Source organism: Musa acuminata, chromosome BXJ3-8 (assembly GCF_036884655.1).
Source record: "Musa acuminata AAA Group cultivar baxijiao chromosome BXJ3-8, Cavendish_Baxijiao_AAA, whole genome shotgun sequence".
In the NCBI taxonomy this organism is placed as follows: Eukaryota; Viridiplantae; Streptophyta; class Magnoliopsida; order Zingiberales; family Musaceae; genus Musa; species Musa acuminata.
Genome location: NC_088356.1, coordinates 15387463 through 15412723, shown reverse-complemented (window position 1 = coordinate 15412723; position 25261 = coordinate 15387463). Strand labels below are relative to the sequence as shown.

Below are 25261 nucleotides of genomic sequence, written 5' to 3'. Positions count from 1 at the left end.
TTAAAACTATAAAAAAAAAAAAAAAACACTTGCCAACAACAACCGTTATCCCACATCAAAGAACTAAAAGTTTGACCGAGATCAAAAGGATATTGGCTCTAAATAGGTAGTTTTATTTGGTTTGCCATAATGAGAGAATAAATAGGTCTGATGATGATTAGCATAAAAAGTCGAGGTCGAGTGAATAACTATTACAATCATCAGGTACTCATAATGTCATTAAAAATTTGATTTTGACGCACCTCGATGTAGAAACTAAACATGAGGGTTTTACATTTAATGGAACAAGTTTTGAACACTAGAGAACCAAGAGAATTTTGATGGTCATGATAACAAGTTGGATCAAGGAATCGTGTGTTTTTCAGCACCAACGTTTTTGGCCTCCGTCACCCTTTTTATTGCGTCAGCAGATTGCTACGCTGCCTTTATTTATTATTGAACTCCACCACATATACTGGTGGGTGGGAGAGTCGAAGAAAGAGGAGTTTGAATCAAAAAATTAGAGCAAAATAGTGTTGGACGATTCTTATCTACTTCTAAGAGGTTAAATCGAATTAATCGGATATGCTAAAGACGGCAAACGCAAATTGAGATCTAACTGATCTTTTATTTTAATTGCTTAATTGGGTCGGTTGAACTCCAATTTTAGTTCTGCTTGCTGGCTGATCAAATTAAATTAATAAAAATGAAAATGAAAATATTTCTTGTCGCATTCGAATGCATGGCTCAAGTCGCATATCAGCCGGCACTTAAGTCTTCAAATTGCGGCTGCCATGTCAGTAACTCCAGACTTAAGCCGTGATGTTGAGCCAGTCAACTTCTAATTTGTCACGATATTGATTGTAATATCTCGTCAGATCCGATCCGATCCTCGTAATGTTGTCTTCGATAATTCCATCGACTCAGTAAAGTCTGCAGGTAGTCATAATTAGGCAATTTCCAATCCTTTAAAAATATTAATATAATTGCCCGTTCAGAGCTCTCCTGCGCAAGCGGCATTTAGATCCTCCATCCATCCCCTTCTCCTTGCATGTACCTCCAAGGGTGACAGCATCGAAGAGGGGAAGATTAGATCGGGCGCGATGGATCCCTCCGTCACCTCTCCGTCTTTCTCCTCATCCGCCTCGTCTTCCTCCTGGTTCGCGGGCATTGTCCGCGGCCGCTCGATCAAGTCCAGCTCCGGCGGCGGCGCTCCCTCGATCGCCGTGTCCACCGATGGGGTCGGCCCGGGGAGTCGTAAGAACCAGCTCCGTGGTGCTCTGTTCAAGTACGGCCCCAAGCCTATTCAGGTACAACAATGTTTGAGAAGTAGGATCATATGCTTATGTCCTTTATCGCATTCTTGCTTGTTGTGGATTAGAAGATAACTCTGGTTCATATCAACGATCTTCCCGTCTGTGTGGTGTTGATGTTTGAATTATTGATGCGTGAATCGAAGACATACCCTTTCGGTTGGGCCGCAGGCTAGTGTTGACTTAGGTTTTCTTGAACGATTTTTGAACCAATCGCCTGCATGACACTTCCTCCTTCGAAACCTAAATTATCTTCCGTAATTAGTATTATCTTTGGTTTGGCTCTATTTGGAAGGAATCTTTTGAATTTCATGTAGGCATCGCAAACTTTTGATTCTTGTATCTATCTCCTTCACTGTATCTTTGGGTTTTTCTATTGACAGGATGAAGTTTTGACGGCGATATATATGTATGTATATTCGAGGTTTCCTCCTAGTATGCCTTTAAGTTAATCTACTAGTTCACTGAAGACCCATTTAAGTCACCAAAGAAAAGGTCTTTCATCTTCTTTGCCTCTTGAATTATTGTGACCCTTGGATCACAAGTATTTTCCTCATATAATTAGCATTCTAATATATTTTGTCAAGTGTCTTCAAGGAATTTTTGACGTCGGTAAACAATGTATATATCTTTGACAGATTCAGTTGGATCTTTACATATTAATTTTGTGAGTGAACATGAGTTTAAATTCCTTAACTTGATTTAGTGCCTTTTTGGATCTCTTAGTAGGCCATGTATATGTGTGATTTCAAAATCCAAAAATCCTATTAAATTCATTGTAAGCATTAAAAGAACAAAGCGTCTTTTTCCATTTCCCAGGGGCTTTGTTGGTGGTAATTCTGTTTTCTTGATTCTTTTCTTTATGTTGAACCCATTCTTGACATGATATGCCAAAATTCTTAGTTAATGGGAAAGAGATTTATGAGCATCCAAAGTTGGGTTCAATGTTCACGACACACTAGTAGATGACGCTTGGGTTTTCTGAAAGGCGATTCAGAACTTGTTTGCAAGAGAGAAATGGAAGTCAAGCTTGCTGACTTGATGATCTAAGAGGAGAGATCGTGAGAATAAAGCTTATGGATTAAGATCTATAGTCAGGCACCAGAAAGATGTCACTCAAGATTCAGGATGTTACGTGATGATCACCTAATATCCAATCTCCAATTTAAGAAGACCACCTTCAGGTTGGGTAGGAAGCTTTCTTGTGGAAGCTGAGGATAGATTGAAAAATCGTGAAGTAAAATATTAAGAGAAGTTTCTGATGATGGGCTGAGGTGGAAAGAAGTTGAAGGGCATGAGAACCAATGGTTCAAGTTGGCGAAATGAAAGAGGAGTGCAGAGTTGTTGCCTAGATCATTGTAATAGAAGAACATCTTGCCATTTCCTTTGACTTTGATAGGATATTTCCCCATCCATCATGGGCCTTCTTTCTTCGAGTGAAGAAGGTGTCCTCCAAAAGATAAATTGAGAGAGAGAAGAAAAGAGAAGAAAGAAATTGAGAGAAGGCAAGAATGGGACAGAGAGGAACTGTAAAGGGTTTATTGTTGCCAATGCAATTAAATTTTTTTTTTTATCCCTGTAGGGCTTGTTAGATCTTTCTGTATAGACTTTCATAACTTCCATTTCAAATTGATATGCAAAGTAGAACATAACAGGACTTACACCACACATGCTGAAAGATTTGAGGAAGCTGTTTTTGCAACCAATTTCAATTTTTTTCTCTAGCAAGGGCATTCTTGGATTGTCAATGGAATTTTTTCAAGAATTCTGCAATGACATTAAATAGGACATTCTAAGTGGATTTGTGGAATTCTATCATGCCAAGTGTAGTCTTCAACATTTTAATTATGGTTTTATCAATCTTATACTAAAGACTAAAATTGCTTCTAAATTCGTGAACTTTAAACCCAATTTTCTCCTTAATTGTTCACTAAAAATTTTCAAGTAGGTTCTTGCTTCAGGCTAGTGAATGGTTTTCCATTTTTACTCTCTACAAATGTGCCTTCATCATGGTCTAAAATACTACTAGATAGATACATATCATCAGTCCAACCAAGTGCTGGTTTGGAACGTGTAGCTCAGTATCACTCAATATATCATTCATTTTTCTTTTGTTATTTTGCTAAGCAATGCAGGGCAGTACATGTTGATATATACCCTAGTATCTCAATTCTGTACCAATTTGACAGGTTTTTCAAATCATAAAATCTTGGCCTTCATCTATGTGATTGTTTTTGATAGGATGTTTATTTTTTTTTTCTGATTTCATGCCCCGATATTGGAATACTAGTTGAATTTGATAATCCTTTTTTGACACTGTCCTTAGTGATGCGCACCATTTAGGTCTTTATTCATGAAACTCAGCTAGGATCTGCAGCACTTCGAAGGCCCTTCTTTTTATTTTTATATTCTTGTCTCTCTTCTCTTCTTCGCCATATCTCTCTCTGCAAATACATCTTTAAAAGGGAAAACAACTAATTGACTTATATGACATCTAAGTTAGAGCTTCTGGACACAAATTTGACAAAGGAATCTAAAGACTTTCAGATATTGTCTTTCAAAATATAAATTAAAATACAATAATATTCCTAATTTTAGGAGTTCTTGGAGGCCATTTCCAATGGTCAATTTTATAGGAGTCCTAATTCTGACTTGACATGGATGTAGCTCAGTAATTCACAGATGAGTAAGATAATGCTGTTATCCTATGCCAACTAGGATTGGCACTATTACCAAATCAAGTGGGTCTGATTGTCGTCAAATCATGAGTATAGCCGGGTAGATGATAAGGAGGATTTTCATGTCACCAAAAGGTGCTGCTTAATATCCTATTAATGATTTGGTTGTTGGGATCTAGCAGAGGGCCCTCCCAGGTAATTGTCATCAAATCATGAGTATAGCTGGGAAGATGATGATGAAGATTTTCATGTCAATGTCACCAAAAGGTGCTTCTGAATTTCCAATTGTTGACTGGTTGTTGGGATCTAGTAGAGGGCCCTCCCAGATAATTGTCATCAAATCATGAGTATAGCTGGGAGGATGATGATGAAAATTTTCATGTCACCAAAAGGTGCTATTGAATATCCAATTGTTGATTGGTTGTTGGGATCTATTAGAGGGCCCTCCCAGATACTATGGGTCCCAAAGCCAACTTGGTTTGGCTATTTAGATTAGGTTTCTTGACAATCTTCTAGGTTGATGTCAAGGTTAAGGAAGGTGTTATTTGGGTTTAGGAATTTTCTGAGCATCCACAATACAAAGATGTAAGTCATTGCTATAAGTACATGGTCCACATCTTGACCATAGTGGCTTCTTCCTGTATCGTCAAGATGGAGCATCTGTTGTGGTTCTGAGGCTAAAATATATGTAGTACAACCTCATTGGACAAGATTTGCAATATCATGACTTTAAGGCCACAGATAAATTGATATGTTATTCTGTCATTCACAAGCCGAACAGGTTATTGTTGAAGCTAGACTTTAAGAGGCTTTCGATACATCTCACGGAGTTTTCTTTCTATTAGATGCTTGGGTCTTTGGGTCTAAATGTTTCTCTTTGTTAAGAGATATTTTGTTCAAACAAATATTCAAGCCTTTCGATGACACTCGTAAATAGTTTTGTTTGAACAAAAGCCTCATGCAAGGAGATGCTTTGTCCTTGTTGCTCTTTATGTTGATTAAAGAGCACATGCTACTCCTGTTTGTGCAGTTGAGTCGCAGTTTCTAAGTTAACCTAAGATTACTCCTATTCATTTGGAGCAAGGCAATCTTCCTAGGAAATCAATTTACAGTCAATTGCAAATTATCTAACCCTTCTCTTCCTTATCTAGGGCTTCCTCTTAGACTTGGGCCTTTAATCAAATGAGGCTGTAAGGTAGTTTGAGCTTAGGCTGGGTAGTTAGAATAGCCAATTTTAATAGAAGGAAGATTGATTCCTAATTCACTGCTTTAAAATTTTCTCACTTATTATCAAAAGTGGTTTATCAAAATACCAAATAGTATTAGGTCTTTCTCTCACAGAGGTGTAAAGATACAAAAAATGGATCATGTTTATCATACTGGTCAGTAATTTTCAAAGGAAAAATTAAAGTAGATATGGAATTATTATTAATGAGGGGGTTGGCTGCTGGCTGAGAAGCAGTGGCGGTGGTGGTTGTTGGCCGGGAAGCAGCGACCCTTTCTCACTGCGAGGAGGATGGGCGTGGCCGCTGGCTTTCACCTCTTTTTTTTTTTAGATGATAGTTACAGCGAGGTGTTGTGAGAAATTACAGCGAGAATGTCGAGGATCGCTATTCTGATACTAAATGATAAGACCCCTAGGATTTTATCGTAGAAGAAGAAGGAGAAAAGGGATGATCACTTCGAGAGGATCGGCCTCCTAAGGTTTGTCAAAAGACTGGATAATATTTCATTGATTGCTGAAAAGAAACAGATACATTCCTATTTATAGAGTTTTACCCAGAGTTCACCAGGACTTGAACTCTTAATAAATAAATATCAAATAAACTCCTATCCCACTCTTACTGAATTAGACCAACTCAATAAAACATTGTTCAAAGCTTAAAAAATAAAGGGATCCTAATACTTCCTCTTCTTCTATTGTCTCGGTAATAAAACACAAAGGACGATGAGGATCTCTCGCCTCATCAAGTAGAGGATCCTCTTGGTTCTCTATCGCTTCGACCCACTCTAACATCGACTCTGAATATTCGTTGTAGAAATAGAGGTTGATAGGATTAATCTCTAGTTCCTCTAGCTCTTTGTCCAGCTCGGCACATTGCAACCTTAGCTGTATGTTATAGTGGACATATACCAGTTTCTCCAAGCGTCTATGCGATAGTCTGTTGTGGACTTTAGTGTGAATCAATACGAACATTGACCAATTACATTCGCAACCACTAGATGTTGTTGTTTGTGAAAGTACATGAATGACAACTTTCCTTACATTTGGTGCGTTCCCTCCATATTGTAGACACTACTCGACTGCGAAAAGATATAAATAAGATTTTATTAGCATAACAAATATAGTTGATAATCAATATGTGTAATTTTTTCTTACTAGGATTCATAATCTAATGACACGATACAACTACAATATCAGAGAATGACCAATTGAATCTCGGAATAATTAGCCCTCCATAATAGCATTGGTTGTATCAGTAGTATTTGACAAGAGTCGATATATAACACTTCTTAGTGCTGTTAGTAAATCATTTTGCGTTCCAAAAGCATATTGAAATTGAATTGTCGAGTTTAGATAATACGTTGCAAGACATAATTTTGTTAATAGGAATTTTTTATACAATAAAAATTATGAATTAAATTATACTGAATATGAATTTACCTACATTATAGATATCTAGGTCCATATGAACTTCAGCCCTACGATCAATGATCAGTAGGTATTAGTCGGCCTTAAAATAATCTTTGAATGCTTTCTTGACCTCTTCTCTTGCTCTGATTAGCATATGTTTAAGATAAGGCATCTATGGACGCTTGTTCATATCGACCTTACGGAGGACAACATAAAGTGGTTCCATACTTTTTATGATTTCAATCACGATCTTCCAAAATCCAGAAGAAAGAATGGTCTTTTTCATTTTCTTTCGATCGCTTAATCTCGAATACCTAGAATCAGACCATTCCTATGAGGTGATCATTGCCTTGAGGCCTTGCCTCTTTTGTTGTAATGACTTTAAGACAATGAAATTAGTAGCAAACCGAGTGACTCGAAGTCGGAGTATCTCACCCGAGTGATTCCTACACCATTGCCAATGCAGTCACAATAAATACATTGTCAATGATGGTAGTTCCCATCCATCTTTTGGGCATGAGCCCAAGCATCATTATATGGCTATTCCTTTAGTGTCATGTTCCTATCAAATTTAAATCAAATAAGCTATAAACATGTCAAATACCCTAATAGGTATTAAAGATGTTGAATTGACCCAATATCGATCAAATTTCGATTAAATCATCATTAAAACCACTAATCGCAACATTAAAAAACTTTATTAAAACTTAATTAAACCTATTTTACCATAATATGTTAAATACATAAAAGCAACATTAAATACGTAATTTTGATCAATTATAGGTCAAATTACAATTTGAATCATCATTAGATACAATAATCACACAATTATCATAATTAATTACCTACTAATTATTTATCTTTGAATATTTTAAATATGTCATACACCCTAATAGGTATTAAAGATATTGAATTGACTCAATATCGATCAAATTTCGATTAAATTATCATTAAAATCACTCATCGTAGTATTAAAAAACTTTATTAAAACCTAATTAAACCTATTATACCATCACAAACATATGATCCAATACTTAATATGCATGAAATATAAACATTTGACCTATTAAGTATTTAATTTCAAATAAATCAATATTAAATACACTAATCACAACATTAAAGACCTTAATTACTCCCTAATTAATACTATTATACAATCAAAAGAATATCAAACAATATATTAGACATTAAGTCATACATCATATAGAATACGCTTAATCATCTTATAAATCAATAAAAATCTTTAAAGTGAATACATATCTCTTGATTAAAAAATTCTTCCTCTTAATCCTCCTAAATTAGTTTTCTTAAATTTGATTCAATCCACAAATCATTGCTTTGTTAAGTTTAGAAGAGTGAAAATGTGAGAATAAGAGAGATTATGAGTAAAAATTAGTTTAAGAGAGTGTGAGAGTGAAATGGATTGAAAGAGGAAGAAGGAAAGATTTTGAAAACCCTTTAGGATGCCTCCAATAGTCAAATTGACTGTTTGAAGACCGTTATCAATAGTTAACGATCAGTTTCGATCGTTACCGCCCGTTACAAGTCGGTAATGGTCGAAATCAATCGATACCGCTTGGTATAGGTCGGTAACGGTCGAAATTTCAGTCATTACTGCCCGATACAACCTCGTATCGCCCGATACGAGGCCAAAAATTTGATACTGCTCAGTAGCAAGTGGTCCGTATATTGATAGGTTGGCAGGCTGATACATATTGCTCATACCAGGCGGTATGGTACAAAATTAAAAACCCTGATATCAATCATATTGTACAAAGATACTATAGTATTAGATTACCATCATTTAACTCATACAAAAACCGAAAACTTTTAATTTGTAGCTTGTGAGATAATGCTGTGTCCTACATGCATAGTGTAAGATAATATAAAAAGCAAGTAAGATAAACATTTGGAACATCCTATTCCTATGATGTCTACTTTCGTTTACAGGTTTACTACTTTCTAATTCTTCTCTGTCCTCTCCCTACACTATTTTATCTAAGATATACAGTTTCGAATAATATCGCCTGGTACGGGCGGTACATACCAGTCTAACAATAAACCGGTACGCGGACCGCCCAGTATATATATATATATATATATCGAACGGTATACCGCTCAGTACACGGTACCGTATTGTACCGAGAGAAGGTCGAAACTTCGGTACGGTACGATGTTTTAATCCTTGATTTTATTTGTACTATAGATGATACTGAGTGAGAAATATTATGCCCAAGGTTTTTAATTTCGAATAATACCACTCGGTACGGGTGGTATGTACTTGTTCGCCAGCAGACCAGTATACGAACCGCTTGCTATCGGGCAGAATGTTGGATCTCACCCCGTATCGGATGATACGGGGCTATATCGAGCAGTAACAGTTGAAATTTCGATCGTACATGCCCGACACAAGTTGGTAACGATCGAAACGACTGTTATTGACCTGTAACAGTGTTCTAATGGTCAAATTGACCAATGGAGCCCTTTCTCATGGGTTTTAAACCCATCCTCCCCCTTATTTCATTCCATTTCACTCTCACACTCTCTTCAACTACCTCAAACTCATTTTTTTTACATTCTTTTTCTTATTCTCACATTTGTACTTTCCTAAACTCTACAAAGCAATGATTTATGAATTCAATCGAGGCTAATTTGGGAGGATTAAGAGGAAGAACTTTTTAATCAAGAGCAGTACGACCAACAGTAGTACGGTGATAGTTGGTCATACTTCTCCGAGCAACAGTATAATACGGAGCATCAGATCAGTAGCAAAAGTAGAAGCTCTAACATTCACCAATACATGCCTCAGGAGTTGCCTCGGACAAATATGATTAATGATAATCAACCTATGATCATCACCACATTGATGAACCAATGGCATACTGTGTATCAACACACTATATCGTGGGATCAATTTCAGGATTGAGTCCAACAAACATATCATATTGATATGCAGATGCATAGGATCAAGGACCCCGATCCACCACTTGTGGAGACCCATCGTTCGTTTTGGTGGTATAATCAGTAATCAAGTATATCTACATATGTGATTTTTTAATTCATTTGAATTTTAAAGTTTATATTATAACAAAATAATCTAATAATTCAAATGATTTTTCTGTAGATATTTCACTATTTACAAAAGGACAATTCGTAATGGATCGAAATACGAACCTTGCACAAGACTATTCCTGAAAGCTCGAAAAAGATATGTGATACTATTCTTACCTAATTTACATTGATTTTGCTAAACTTATATTATTACTATATTTATTTCTAACTTAAAACCCCTATCCTGACTTTTTTTTTTATTTTTCAGGTATTTTCAGAGGATTTTATGCCTAAATTAGGTGTACCACTCGGTACACTATACCGTATCGTATTGAGCAAAGCTCGAAACTCTGGTACGGTACGAAATTTCAATCCTTGATTATGCCAACCTATGATTTTGATTTCACATTGCCTACTTTCGGTTCAATAAGTGACTTAATGCATCTGAGGTTCGGTTCATTAGTTTGCAACTTTTCTTTTACATGCTTGGCATTAATCCAATACTTGAATGGCACTTGTATCAAGATTTAAGTTTATGAGACTGGTTCCACTAAATTGGGGATTAATGACTGTTATGCCTAAAACTGAGGCCTGTAGCTTTTTTAGCTTTGAATCCTAATGCATGTGCTATCCACATTCTAGATCTAATGCTAGGTGGGTAATGGAAGATCCAACGACAACTTTGGAGGACATAAATCCTTACCTGTGATGCTGTTCACATGAGCTTTTCCTTGATCAATATTTACATACCAACTTTGGAGAGATGATGTGAGCATCTGATCTTAGAACTTTGTCAAACCTTCAACGCAGTCTTCTTGATTCTGAATTGAAATTTGGGCAAAGGTGGAAGTGACCTGTCTTGGATTTATCTAAATGGAATTTAGGCACATTGTGAAGCATGGTTTTGAGCTTTGGTAGGTTCTGTCCCATGCTGACCACATCCTTGCATGCCAGAATGGTATTGATGCAAGGGTCTATGCTATACCAAAATTTGTATCGATACACCTTCATGCATGTTGTTGCCTTGAGCCAGTTAGCATGGACCCGGTGGCTTGCTTTTCAGCACAGGCTGTTGTATTTTAAAATGTTGTGCATATCTGTGACTGATTACGCTTGCTTGGTGAAAGCCAAAAGTATCTAAAGATTCTAAACTACCATGATATTATATTAGTCTAGAGAATTGATACATGTTTGCATTCTTCAGTTGAGAATGATGATTTTCATTTGGCTGAATAGTATGTTCTCAATGTTCTATTTTCCTATGCAAAATGCTAAGTTTTTTATCAATCTGATACTATGTACAATATACAACTAGAAACTGGAGAATATCAATTCATAAGTGGGTTGTGGCAAAATTTAATCCATAAGTGGATAATATTTACTCCTATTTTTGTAGGTTGCTTTCAAAACTGGTGAGTTCAACCAACAAGTCATTTTTGTTGGTGGTTTGACAGATGGATTATTGGCAACTGAGTATGTTTCTTTTAATTTAACATGCACTTTTTGTCAGAGTTTTCTTGTATCTAATAATTGTTGTACCTGGTTGTACTATGCATCTATTGGTATCAAAATCAAGTCTAAATGCTTGGCATACTTGCATTTGTAAATATCACCTACAGGAATAATTTGGTTGGGTAGTATTTAAACTTTATTCATACTTCAGTTCTGGTCGTGTCATTCACATTGAGCAAATTAATTTGTCAATATGTAGTTTGACCTGATTATTCACAATACATACGGCTCTTCCTTTCAGCAATTCTAGGCCTCTCTTCCTCAGCAAATTAACCCCTCATTTTCTCTAATATCCTGTGCATTGTGGCCCCTTGTTCCTCTTATGGCAGAGCTAGGAGTTATTTCTTGTTGCCTCAAGATTTAGATGATGACCAAATCATAACATATGGTATATTCGTTGATCATGTAACTGTCTCAACCAGAGCTAAAATTTAAATTCAATCCTCAGCAGATCATTTTATCAAAATTTAGTAATAAAGAAACAAATTCAATTTGCTAAAACGCTTATGGCATGAATCATCATAACTGATGCAACACTCATTGCCATGCCTCCTTATTTCCTTGGTGACAGTGCTGCTGCCTCCTCTTACTTGTCCTCCGCCACCTTCTCCACCTTTTCTTTCTCCTTTTCCTCCTTTTCCTCTATCTCCTCTGCCTCATCTGTCTCATCCTCCACTTCTTCCTCTTGCTTTGCCTTCTCCTCCTCTGTCTTCTTGTAATCCTCTCTACTCTGGTCTGGATGATACCAACCCCTACTTCGGTTTGGTATGCCTGCTCTGTATCAGTACCATATTGGTTCAGCTGCCAGCTGGTATTGATATTGGAACAAGATTTTAATCCATGTCTTGAACAGGAGTGAATTAATATGAATCAATTTGAACCATAATAGGCAAATTATAGTTCCCCCAAGCTTTTAGTTCTATTTTCTTTATATTGTTGAAGAAGATAATACAAGTTTCTGTATAGTGCTCTTTTATTTGTATTATGCCAAATTCAAGAAACCCCATTATTTTTGCAGATACTTGGAACCTTTATCTATTGAGTTGGAAAATGCAAAATGGTCCCTGGTGCAACCTTTGCTGTCTTCATCATATATTGGATATGGCACTTCCAGCTTAGATCAAGTATGACTTCCTAAATTTATTACTTGTGTAATTGCTAATTTTTTTTTTGTTAAATTCGGTTTCTTTTATGTGAAACATATAAAAACCACAAAAAAGATCCTTGTTTGACTCCATACTACATGTATTTCTGCATCATTCTCCTTAAGATGTCTCATGAACTTAGTTTAGCCCATTAAAAATAAATTTTATTAATTCCCTTGACTTAACTAAGTTAAACTTGTTAAAATACAGTGTATGAGCCTATGAGGTTATAGTTGCTTATGTGTTCTCTCTCACCCATCATAGATGATGATCATAAAAAAATAATGATATAGTTGAGCATAATATTGAAATTATCTTATTGTAATGGATCATCTGGTCCAAAGTATAACTTGACAGAAGTTTATATGATCAGGGTAAGTTTATATGCTAATATTAGCACATGGGTTGATCATCACCGACATCATGTCCTTGGCACTTGGAATCAAGGTTCGCAATACCGTACCGTACCAGAGTTTCGACCTGGGCTCGGTACCGGTACGGTACGGTATACCGCTCGGTACACTCAGGTGTACCGAGCGGTATATTCAGGCGTGTCGAGCACTGTAGCAGTGCTACACTGCTACAGTACTGCTACAGTACCGGACCGGTAACAGGCGGTCCGCGTACCGGAAGCCTGTCGGACCGGTACGTACCGCCCGTACCGGGCGGTACGGACCGGTACTGCAAACCATGCTTGGAATAATCAATGACATATAGATGCCTAGCTATCAAGGTTCACCTTCTTATGTTGTTTCATCTTGAGGGCTTTCTTATCTGCCAATCTCTGACTGCATTTTTAATTTTTGTGGGGCATTTATGTATTTGGCCACATTGGGAAATCACCAACCAAAAGCATCTTAAGTATTGATATTCGCTCCACCATTGCCATTGCAATCATAATGGATGTATTGTCAATGATGATAGCTTTCTAAACGTTGAGCATGTTACCATGCCAAATCTAATCCCTAGTTGATGGTAGGATTTCTTTAAGTGCATGGTTAGTAATCATGTGTCGAAGTCTATTTTGTTCTTTGGTCCATCATCTCTCTATTGCCAACATCATTCCCACAAACAATGCCAATTTTAATTGCCAAGAATTTTGGACCAACAAGATGTAGATGGTTTATAAGCCATTTACAAGGATTAAAATTTCGTACCATACCGGGGTTTCGAGCTTCGCTCGTTACGATACGGTACTGTGTACCGAGCAGTATGCCTACACCTAATTTAGGCATAAAATCCTTCGAAAATACTTGAAAATAAAAAAAAATTAGGATAAGGTTTTTAAGTTAGAAATAAATATAGTAATAGTATAAATTTAGCAAAACCAATGTAAATTATGTAAGAATAGTATCATGTATCTTTTTCGGACTTTGAGGAATAGCCTTATGTAAGGTTCGTATTTCGGTCCGTTACGGATTGCTCTTTTGTAAATATTGAAATATCTATAGAAAAATCATTTGAATTGTCAATTCACAAATCGTTGCTTTGTAGAGTTTACAAGAGTGTAAATGTGAGAAAAAATGAGTTTGAGGTAGTTTAAGAGAGTGTATGGGTGAAATAGGGGAGAAGATGAGTTTAAAAACCCATAAGAAAGGGCTCCAACGATTATTTTGGCCGTTGAAGCACTGTTGCAGATCGGTAATAGTAGAAATCGATTGTTACCAAGTTGTGCTGAGCGGTAACAGTCGAAATTTTGATCGTTACCGTCCGATATATCCCGTATAGTCCAATACAGGGTGATATTGAGCATTCCACCCGGTAGCGGGCGGTCCGCGTACCGGTACGTACTGCCCGTACCGGACGATATTATTCGAAATTAAAACCCATGGCCATTTGGATGATGACTGGGGCTTATGGTGGGACTGAGAGGGAACTTGGTCTTTCAATGCTCAAGTCAGCTTGTTAGGAGTGAAGAAGCAGTAAACCAAAAGTTATAATGTTGAAGTTATAATGTTGAAGTTATAATGCTTGCCTAGGTGCCCGCATGAGCGAAACAAGGCACTTTGAAATATTAAAATAAAAAAAATAAAAAAATATAATTAACAAATAATGATTAATATTGCTAAAATCTAAATAAAGACTATTATATGCTAAAAGTAGTTAACAATCTACTATTAACAGTATTTAATCTATTGTTAACAATAGTTAGAGAGGAGAAAAGAGTCACTAACAGTGGAAAGTGGAAAAGGAGAGGGTGGCGGTTACGGATGAACTTTCGGATGATAGCAGTAGCGATGGAGGAAGCTACGAACAGCATCATCAATGGCGGAGGAAGCTTCAGATGACAGTAGCAGCGACGGAGGAAGTTGCGAATGACAATAGCAGAGACGGAGAAAGCTTCAGATGGTGATAGCGGCAATGGCAGAAGTTGTGGCCGCTGACATCGTGGGTGAAGGAAGCTTCAGATGTATCCGTCGGTGGTAGAGGAAGCTGTGGGGCCTCTCCATCGACGGTGGAAGGAGCTACATACGGAAGCAACGATGGCGGAGGGAACTACACACGAAAGCTAGACCTTTGGACCCGTCCATCGATGGCAAAGGAAGCGTCAGTGGTGAAGGTAGTGGTAGAGGAAGCGATGGCAGCGAAAGCAATGGCTACGTATGAAGTAGGGTTTATGGCTTGGGGTCGCGTGGGGGGATGGGGTTTGCGTGTGCAAATTTGGTAACATTATATTACTTGGTTCAATCGAAGTGGACGCTGACATCGTGGGTGAGGGAAGCTTCAGATGTATTCGTTGGTGGTAGAGGAAGCTATGGGTCCTCTCCATCGACGGTGGAAGGAGCTACAAACGGAAGCAACGATGACGGAGGGAACTACACACGAAAGCTAGACCTTTGGACCTGTCCAACGATGGCAAAGGAAGCTTCAGTCCTATGCGTCAGCGGTGAAGGTAGTGGTAGAGGAAGCGATGGCAGCGAAAGCAATGGCTGCGCACGAAGTAGGGTTTATGGCTTGGGGTCGCGCGGGGGGCAGGGTTTGCGTGTGCAAATTTAGTAACATTATATTACTTGGTTCAATCGAACCATCTAAGCTATTGTTCAATCAAATGCTTTGTTTCAATTGGGCTCTCGCCCGAGGCGCCCTGCATCTGGGTTCAGGTGAGTGCCTAGGTGGTGTTTCATTGAAGCGCACTGCTTGATCGAGGCTTGAGGTGCTCGAGCCTCGCCTCACCTCACCCGAGCATCTACGCAAGCACCCGAGCGCCTATTTAAACCCACTATTGTTGTATTTACTTATTTAAAGTAAAGAGACAAATAAAGACTTGCACATGTTGTTTATTGAGTTTTTATATATTCAGTGAATTTGAAATGGGAAAATGTTATCTAGTTTTATATTGTGCTGATACTGTATATGCAAGATAGAGTTGCCTTTATTGCAGTACAAAAGGAGTGTTTAGTGAGTTTTCTATCACATGATTATCATCAAATGTCACCTTCAAATCCTTATTTTTTTGGCATTGGTAGTGTATGAACTTTCTAGGTGTGTTTTTAATAACTTCTATCATGTGTTTTCTATTTGCTTATGTTAATATTTGCAATGATGAGAATCTAATTGTGATTAATCTTAAATTTGATCTAATATATTTTTAGAAATAAGGTATTTTACTAAGCAGAAATTAGACCATACATATGAAATATGATTTTGACCAATACCAAGGAAAAATGGTATTGTAAGAAATGAATAATCTTTGGATGGAAAAGTTTTAGGTATACTGCATTTGTTGCTTGGTATGAATGGGAGATTGATGAAGATAATATATCATAAAATTAAAATGGGTTTGGCTAAAGTGGAGACAGGTTTGAATGTTGTATGACTATCATGTGTGTGCCCTTAGAATCCAAGGAAGATTTTATTAGACAATTATAAAACTAGCTATATGGTTAGAATTTTGGGTAATTAGGAAACAATATGAGAAGAAAAAGTTATTGACTCTTAAAATGAGGATTGAGATGAATGCGTGCAGTTAAAGAGAATAAAATATAGTTAACTTCATGACTAATTAAAAATATTTTGATCAAGAATAAAATGTGATTAAAAAAAATTTAAGATGACATTGGTATAGTCAATGAAGTCTTATTTATGTAGCTTAGAAGGGTAGTTTTGATAAAATGAGGGAATACCATTTAAGGTAATGGATATATCCAATGGAGACTTATAAATGCATACAGGTTGGAGGAGGTAAATTGTTTAGGCTTAATGGTGTGTGGAGCATTAGAGGTAGACCAATAAAAATATTATTAGAAACAAATAAGCTGTATTTCATTATCTCTTATTTTGACTAGTGATACTTTCAACAAAGCATAATGTCAAAAAAATATCCATGTAGCTGACTAAAATAACTGGGATCTTATGGCTTGTTATTTTACAGCATAAGTTATATGTATTTTCTTTTAACATTAATATGCTTTACTTTTATCTTGATTTCTATCTATCAGGACTCCTTAGAGCTGGATCAGTTAATTGGTTACTTGATAAATAAGGAAAACTCTGAGGGTGTTGTGCTGCTTGGGCACAGTACTGGTTGCCAGGTTGTAACTTGTGAATTTTATATAAAGTTTTATCTATTACATGTATGCCAGTGCAAGAAAATTTTTCACCAATTGATATGGTACAGGATATTGTGCATTACTTAAGGACAAATTTGGCATGCTCCAAAGCAGTTCGTGGAGTAATTTTGCAGGTACCTTTCTTATTTGTGCCAACTTTTTTACTTGGTGTCTTGTAGGGTGTGTTTTAAGTTAAAAGAACTTTTTAAAATCATAGTTACTTTTTAATTTTTCTTACTTGGATGAAATTACTTTTATGTCTATTAGAAACAAAGCTACATGAAGCTTGATGTCCAACTTTAGCAAATAACATGTCTAACACTTAAAAATTAACTATATGTAAAGAGTAGATCTTCCCGTGTCTGAACTCAATACCCTTGTGCACAAAGTCATCTATCTATGATGAGTATAAGGGCTTCAGACATAATGTTGAGTCGTCCAAAGTTGTATTCAATATTCACGAATCATTAGAGCCGCATTACCTGGAGGAGAAGCCATGAGATACAAATATGAGCTCAATGCTTCATCCCACTATGATCTGACAATGATATAGGACCTTTTTAGTTCAGGTGCCTTCCACTTTGGGGTATCCTAACGGTAGAGATGCTTAGGGTTTAGGTTGGAGTGCCAGTAGAAGGCAGCATAATAACACTAAGATGGGTAGGAGTGGTAGTGTGCAACATCCTTGCGTCGGGGGCATTGGGATTTTCAGCTCTTGATAAAAATAAGGTTTTTATTTCTTCTTAAAGGCCAAAAACAGTATGACCCATAATGGTCGATAGTGATCCATACTGACACGTAGTATATTTCAAAATTAGTATCTTATTGGTCCGGCCAATGGCCTATACAGATTCTAGATCGAGATTTTAATCCTTGCTATAAACAATATAATAAAATGAAGAGTTAATCATTCCACAATCTGTCATGAATTTTAGAAAGTTGAAGGCAACAATTTTGGTAATACTTACATTGGGAAGGCCATGAACCAAGAAAAGAAGATAATAATTAAAATTGGTATGACCCATAATGGTCGATAGTGATCCATACTGACACGTAGTATATTTCAAAATTGGTATCTTATTGGTCTGGCCAATGGCCTATACAGATTCTAGATCGAGCTTTTAATCCTTGCTATAAACAATATAATAAAATGAAGAGTTAATCATTCCACAACCTGTCATGAATTTTAGAAAGTTGAAGGCAACAATTTTGGTAATACTTACCTTGGGAAGGCCACGAACCAAGAAAAGAAGATAATAATTAAAAAGAAAAGCCCTCAAGAGCCTCTCTCTAAAGAGGAGGGAAAAGCCTACCATTATCATTATTAACTCGATTTTGCCTCAGAAACTATGTATGTAAATCATTCTTCTTCACATGTAAGAGATGAATAATGATGTGACATTACAACATGTAATGAGAATAAAAAAGTATGGTTATAATTGGAGGATATTTCTCCATCCCTACAACGTCAATATGCTTATCGGTTGAGAAATAGTGCTGGTTGATGGAGAAACAGTTAAGAATCTCTAATTGCAAATTGGCATGAGTTGGTGGTCCTCTTGGTCATCTGGAGAAGATTCTTGTTAGGCCTTTAGTGATGGCAACACCGAACATAGTCCAGATAGGTCTCGTTGGGCAGTAAACCCGCACCAAGGCAAGTGGTGCCACTAGGATAGTGTCGATTTGGCTAGTGGTGCAACCGCTAGTATTCAAAGTTGTTCATTTTAGGCTTTGTCTGAATACTTGAGTTGGTCTTTGCTTTCCTTCTAATTAAGCATTCAATTCCAGTTTTGTGCATGTGATATATGTGTAGATCAAATATAATATTGAGCAAATTCAGCCATGTAATAACTCATGTTGGTAGAATAATTCATGTATAAGTACATCTTTTGAGTCCATTATCTGCTTGGTTTTTGGTTAAATTTTCCCTTTGCTCACCAATTGTGTCATGAGTCTTACACTAATATTGATTCTCAAACAAGTTATATCATCTAAGGTTTTTAATTTCGTACCATATTAGCGTAACGACCCTTGCTTGGTGCGGTACGTACCAAGCAGTACGCCTAAAAGAGGTATAAAACCCTCCGAAAATACCTGAAAAAAAAAAGAGTTAGCATAGGGTTTTTAAGTTAGAAATAAATATACATTTAGTATAGTTTTAGCAAAACTAATGTAAATTAGGTAAGAATAGTGCCATATATCTTTTTCGAGCTTTGAGGAGTAGCCTTATGAAAGGTTTACAATTTTGATTCGTTTCGGTTCGTCTTTCTGTTAATATTGAATTATCTAAAAAAATTATTTGAATTGTTAGATTATTTTGTATATAACTTAAATTTTAAGATTCAAATGAATTAAGTAATCACATGTGTAGATAGACTTGATTCTACCACCAAAACAAACGACGGGCCTCCACGAGTGGTGGATCGGGGTCCTCGATCTCGATCCTATGTATTTGTAATTTTGTATATCAGTATGATATGTTTGTCGGAACCAATCCTGAAATTGATCCTACGACATAGTGTTTTGATACACCATATGCCATTGGTACATCAATATGATGATTGTCTTAGGTTGATCGTTGTAAATCACGTGTTCGAGGCTGCTCCTAAGGCATGTATTGGTGAAATAGAGTGAGAGTGAAAATTAAACTCTTAAATTTGATACAATCCACAAATCATTGCTTTGTTGAGTTTAGGAGTGTGAAAATATGAGAATAAGAGAGATTGTGAGTAAAAATAAGTTTGAGAGAGTTTAAGAGAGTCTAAGAGTGAAATAGATTGAAAGAGGGGAGAGAAAAGAGTTTAAAAACCCTTTAGGATGCCTCCAACAATCAAATTGACTGTTTGAAAACCGATATAAATCGGTAACGGTCAGTTTTGACCGTTACCACCCGATATAGGTCTGTAACGGTTGAAATCGACTGGTACTGCTCGTTACAGGTCGATAATGATTGAAATCGATCGGTATTGCCTGATACAGGTGGGTAACGGTTGAAATTTCGATCATTGCTGCTCGGTACAGCCCTGTATTGCCCGATATGTGGCAAAAAATTTGGTATCGCCCGGTAGCGAGTGATCTGCGTGCCGATAAGTTGGCGGACCAATACGTACCACCCGTACCGAGTAGTATAGTACGGAATTGTAAACCTTGATATCATCCATCAACTAGGTCCTTTAAAATAAGAATGGCAAGGAGTTTTTAGTGGAACAAGAAGAGGTTGAATTACAACTTCATCATTGTGCTTTGACATTGAGACAAGTGTCACTATCAGATTTTTCCTATCATCTCAATGCACCAATTGGATTGTTGAAACCATGTGTTAACTTGTTGAAAATGCATGCTAATTAATATTGATAGTTTTATTATCATCTTTATCATTGTATCCTTCCCATGTTCTTCGTGAAGTTCTATCTCTTAGAAGATTGTCGATGTTTCCTACGTTGAAGACCTAATCTTGTGTAGAATCTGGCAGCTGATGTTAGTTGTTTCTAAGACTTGGTTGAAATGATATCAGATTCCATTAAAATTCAGCCAACAAAACCCCAAATTGATAAACTTTTAATGTGTCAAGTTTTAACTCGATAGTTCTTCATTTTATATCAAAACATATTAGAACTGTAGCAGAGCCTGGGTATCTGAACTTAGATTTTCAACTGAATCTGTACCAAATCGATAGGATCTTTCCTTTCTGTAATGGACCTTCCTTTTTCAAGGAGAAGGAATTTTTCAAGAGAGATTTTAGAAAAAAAAATTTAGAGAGAGATAGACAAGAAAAGAGAGATGTAGGATAATAAGATCGCAGAGATAGAAAATAAGAGATCGATTATAGAGATTTGTATTGATAACTCTAATTCTTCTATGCCTTTAGGGCTTACAAGAGCTTTATTTATGAACTCTCTCATTCATTTTCTCTCCTATTCATATATTAAGTACAACTTAGCATGGTTAACATCACACAAGTTGACATATGGAAACTTAATCCAATCCCAACAAAATCTGCACAAAGTAACTATCTTATATCATATGCATAATGGAACAAATAGTTGCTACTGTGACTTTAACTAAGCCTGTAGAGGCCTTCTAAAAAGAATTAAAATGGCAATATGATGATAATACCTAGTTTAAGTAGGGCACAATCAGATTTTGACTCGGGTCTTTGCTTATATCTGGTCTGGGTGGATCATCTTCATACTTAGCTTGGATGCTAATATTTGGCTCCACCCAAGTGATCTAAGACCAAGTATAATTAGAATAACTTGTTAAGGCTATTAAGTGCTGGTTTTAATGGAGTCTTCTGAACTAATAAATATGTTTTTAGGCCATTAGAATTTTGCATCATGATTGGTTTCACCTGATTGAATCCTCTTTTGCTAACCTAAATCATATCTAAGTGGGGTTAGATAAACCCTAGCCACTCTTCTTTATAGGATAGAGGCGGCTAGGTGGGGTTTATTACAATCTCATAGGGTTTTTGTTAGCTGCTTTTTGGTTGAGTAGGACCAAACCTTGTTAGGGTCCTATTAAGCCCGCCCTCTCCAAATTAGCCTTGTCTTTAAGGCTGAGGTTCCATGAACTCAGGGAACCAAGTCTTCAGATCCTCATATGATTTCCATATGGCGTCTTCGAGTGGTAAATTATTCCAATGCACTAGTACTTTAGTGGAGGGACGTCGACGACGCATCACGATTCTGCGGTCGAGGATGGCATGTGGTTGGGCTTGAATATCTCCATCATCACTGGTGTTGGGTAGTTGGATTTGGGTTGACTTGTGTTCTCCCAACTTGGGCTTCAGGCATGACACGTGGAAGACAGGGTGAATTTTTGGCATCGTCAGGCAATTTAAGTATGTACGCTATGGTTCCAATACGCTCTATGATTTGATAGGGCCCATAAAAACATGGGGATAGCTTCATGGAGGCTTGTGTGTTGATGGAGAGTTGCTTGTATGGTTATAGGCGAAGATAACCCAATTTCATACTGAAAATTCTCTTTCGCTTCGTCGTGTGTCGGCTTGCTGCTTCATTTTGGCTTGAGCGGTAAAGAAATTATCCTTTAGCAACTGTAGGAGTTTGTCTCTGTCAATTAAATCTTAATCGATCTGATCTACCTTGGCCGAGCCAATTACATACTTTGGAATCACAGGGGCTGGCCGACCATACAGTGCTTCATATGGGGTATATTTTGTAGATGAATGATATGTAGTATTATACCACAATTCGGCCCAGGGAAGCCATTTTGCCCACTCCTTTGGCCAGTCACTAGCGAAACACCGAAGGTATGCCTTTAAACACCTGTTCACCATCTCTGTTTGGCCTTCAGTTTGTGAATGATATGCTGTGCTCATCTCGAGTTTGGTGCCCTGTAATTGAAATAAATCGATCCAAAATTTACTGGTGAAGATCCTGTCATAATCACTTACAATGGACCTTGGCATCCCATGTAGTTTAACAATATTTTCTATGAAAATCTAGGCAATACTAGCAGCAGTGTAGGGATTTCGCACAGCACAAAAATGAGCATATTTCGTAAGTCGATCAACCACCACGAGGATTGTGCTTTTACCTTTGGAAGGTGGCAGCCCTTCGATGAAGCCCATGGAGATGTCAGTCCACACCGAGTCCGGTATGGGTAGTGGTTGTAGCTTCCCTGGACTCGCCACTGTTTCACCATTTTGTTGTTGACATACATCACATTGTGCCACATATTCAGAAATAATTTTTTTCATCTCTCTCCAATAAAAATTTTGCTTCACTCTTTTGTAGGTTCTCAGAAATCCGGAGTGTCCTACTGAAGGTGTGGAGTGCATTTCGTGCAGGATGATTTTGATACAAGGGGAGTCGGGTATAAGCACAATGCGACCTTTGTAGTGTAGATCCCTCGAATCCTAAGTGTAGTGGGCTATTGTGCTTGGATCCTCCTAATTTTTTTATGATATTGCTGATCTCTGGATCCTTCTTCCATTCCTCCCTAATGTCCTTGAGGACGCCAGTGGTAGGAAGGGCGATGGTTATAAATTTAGCTTGCTCAGGTAGCCGTGAGAGTGCATCTGCAACAACGTTTTCTTTTTATTTTTTTAAAATAATTTCACAATCAAATCCTAGAAGTTTGGTTACCCATTTTTGCTGCTCAGGGGATGATATCTTCTGCTCCAAAAAGTACTTGAGGCTTCTATGGTCAGTTTTAATTTAAAATCGCCGGCTGATCAGGTAGGGTCTCTACCTCGTTACTGCGTGTACAATGGCGAGCATCTCCTTATCATATATTGATATTTTTTGATGGGAGGGAGACAATGCCTTGCTGGTGTATGCTAGTGGTCGACCATCTTGCACGAGAACGACTCCAATTCCGACTTCGGATGCGTCGACCTCAATAATGAAGGGTCGGCTGAAATCTGGTAGCACTAGCACCAGTGTCGTTGTCATGGCTGCCTTAAGTTTGTCGAAGATAGCGGAGGCTTTGTTCGACCATTGGAAGACATTTTTTTTCAGTAGAGAAGTGAGGGGTGCACTGATCTTCCCGTAGTCCTTCACAAATTTTCGGTAGTAGCCCGTTAGTCCAAGGAACCCGCACAGTAATTTCACGTTTGTAGGTTTCGGCCAGCCCTGCATTGCTTCAATTTTTGTTGGGTTTACTGCCACTCCTTATGATATTATGTGCCCAAGGTACTCTACTTTTTGCTAAAGAAAGTTGTACTTTGGCTGCTTAACAAAAAGAGTATTCTCTCGAAGGATCGTCAAAACAACCCGTAAATGCTAAAAGTGAGTCTCAAGAGAAGGGCAATGAGAATATTATCGAAAAATACCAGCATAAATTTGCGAAGAAAGCTCTGAAACATATCATTCATGAGATTTTGGAAGGTTGAAGGAGCATTAGTGAGTCCAAAAGGCATTACCAAGGATTCATAATGGTCATTATATGTGCGGAATGCAGTTTTTGGAATGTCGTCTTCACATATCCGAATTTGGTGGTAACCAGATCGGAGGTTGACTCGAGCTCCTTTTAACTCATCAAGCAGTTCATCCACCATTGGTATTGGGTACTTGTCCTTGACGGTGATGCCATTTAAAGCTCGGTAGTCGATGCACATCCGCCAAGTTCCGTCCTTCTTGCGTACAAGTAGCACTGGTGAGGAATAGGGACTATAATTTGGCCGAATCACCCCTGTTTTAAGCATCTCTTTTACAATCTTTTCAATTTTATCTTTCTGGAGGTGAGGAAAACGGTACAACCGAGTGTTCACTGGTGGTTTGCTCGGAAGAATTGGAATCTGATGGTCATGTTGCCGAGTAGGAGGAAGACCGCATAGTTCAACAAAAATGTCGGCAAATTCAGCAAGCAATTAGATGAGATTTTGACCTTCAATTTCTATTTTCTTCCTCTCTAGTTGCTATTGGAGATACATCAAAAAGCCATCATTTACCTTGTGTAAAACTTTCTCCATTCGTTGGGTCGAAACGGTGGTTACATTGCTTCCGCGCTTCCCGCGTAGGATGATCTATTTACCTTTGCAGTAGAATTTCATAATTAATTTGAAAAAGTTCCAAGAGACATCATCTAGGGTCGTCAGTCATTCTATGCCAAGCACGGTCTCATAATCATCAATTGGTAGGAGGAAGAAATCGGTGACAATTTCTTGGTCTTGCAGTAATAGTTTCACTTGCGGGCATCTTTGGTCGCACTTTAGGGTTCTGCCATCGGCGACCTTTACGTTGAACTTGTTGCAACCTTCGATGTGGAGCGCCATTTGAGCAGTAACCTTACTCTTTAGGAAGTTATTAGTGCTGCCCGTGTCGATGAGAACAGTGATCGGTTGTTGTTTGAGAAGGCCTCCAACTTTCATCGTTTGCGGGTTTGAGTAGCCGGCTAGCGCATGTACCATAAAGTCGGTCGGTTGTGGCTCTTCTTCCGCATCTTCTTCATGTTCAAGACTCTCTTCTGGATGTTCAATGACCTCTTCTTTTACTGGTTCAATCACAAGAATTCTCCTTTTTTTACAGCGATGCTCGCGACTCTATGGCTCGTCGCAATGCTAATATAACCCCTTCACAGATTGCTCCCGAAGCTCTTCTCTTGTCAACTTTTTTGGTGCAGGGGCTCGGTTGACAGTAGGGGGGGCTGAGGGCTTCGGTATTGCTGGTCAGGGAGCGACTCTAGTCCACCGGGCTTCATGGTTCAATCGCTCCTCTTAAAATCGTGCGATAGAGATGGCTGCCATAAGCGTGTACAATTGTCGCGTTTTAACTTCTCCCCGGATCTCCGGCTTCAAGCCCACAATAAAGGTCCCCAATAGCTGTTTTTTAAACCAATCATGAGTTTGATTAGATAACATTTCAAACTTGGTTTGGTACTCCTGAATGGTGGAGGTTTGTCGGATCTTTACTAGTTGTCCATCAATGTT

At 37.7% G+C, this 25261-nt stretch overlaps 1 protein-coding gene across 2 annotated transcripts in view; it reads left to right on the top strand.

The window, feature by feature from the left end:
* The first annotated feature begins 953 nt into the window (after window positions 1–953).
* Window positions 954–25261, top strand: part of LOC103974103 (UPF0613 protein PB24D3.06c) — a 41500-nt gene continuing 17192 nt past the window's right edge. Inside the window, exons 1-6 of one of the 2 annotated variants that reach the window (XM_065165624.1) lie at window positions 1150–1289; window positions 9730–10014; window positions 11053–11129; window positions 12187–12292; window positions 16753–16845; window positions 16932–16997. In XM_065165624.1, the coding sequence (XP_065021696.1) occupies window positions 9943–10014; window positions 11053–11129; window positions 12187–12292; window positions 16753–16845; window positions 16932–16997 (414 nt within the window). In that variant the 5' untranslated portion in view covers window positions 1150–1289; window positions 9730–9942. Of the gene's footprint in view, window positions 1290–9729; window positions 10015–11052; window positions 11130–12186; window positions 12293–16752; window positions 16846–16931; window positions 16998–25261 lie in introns of both variants that reach the window. The other variant, XM_065165623.1, reaches the window with a different exon arrangement.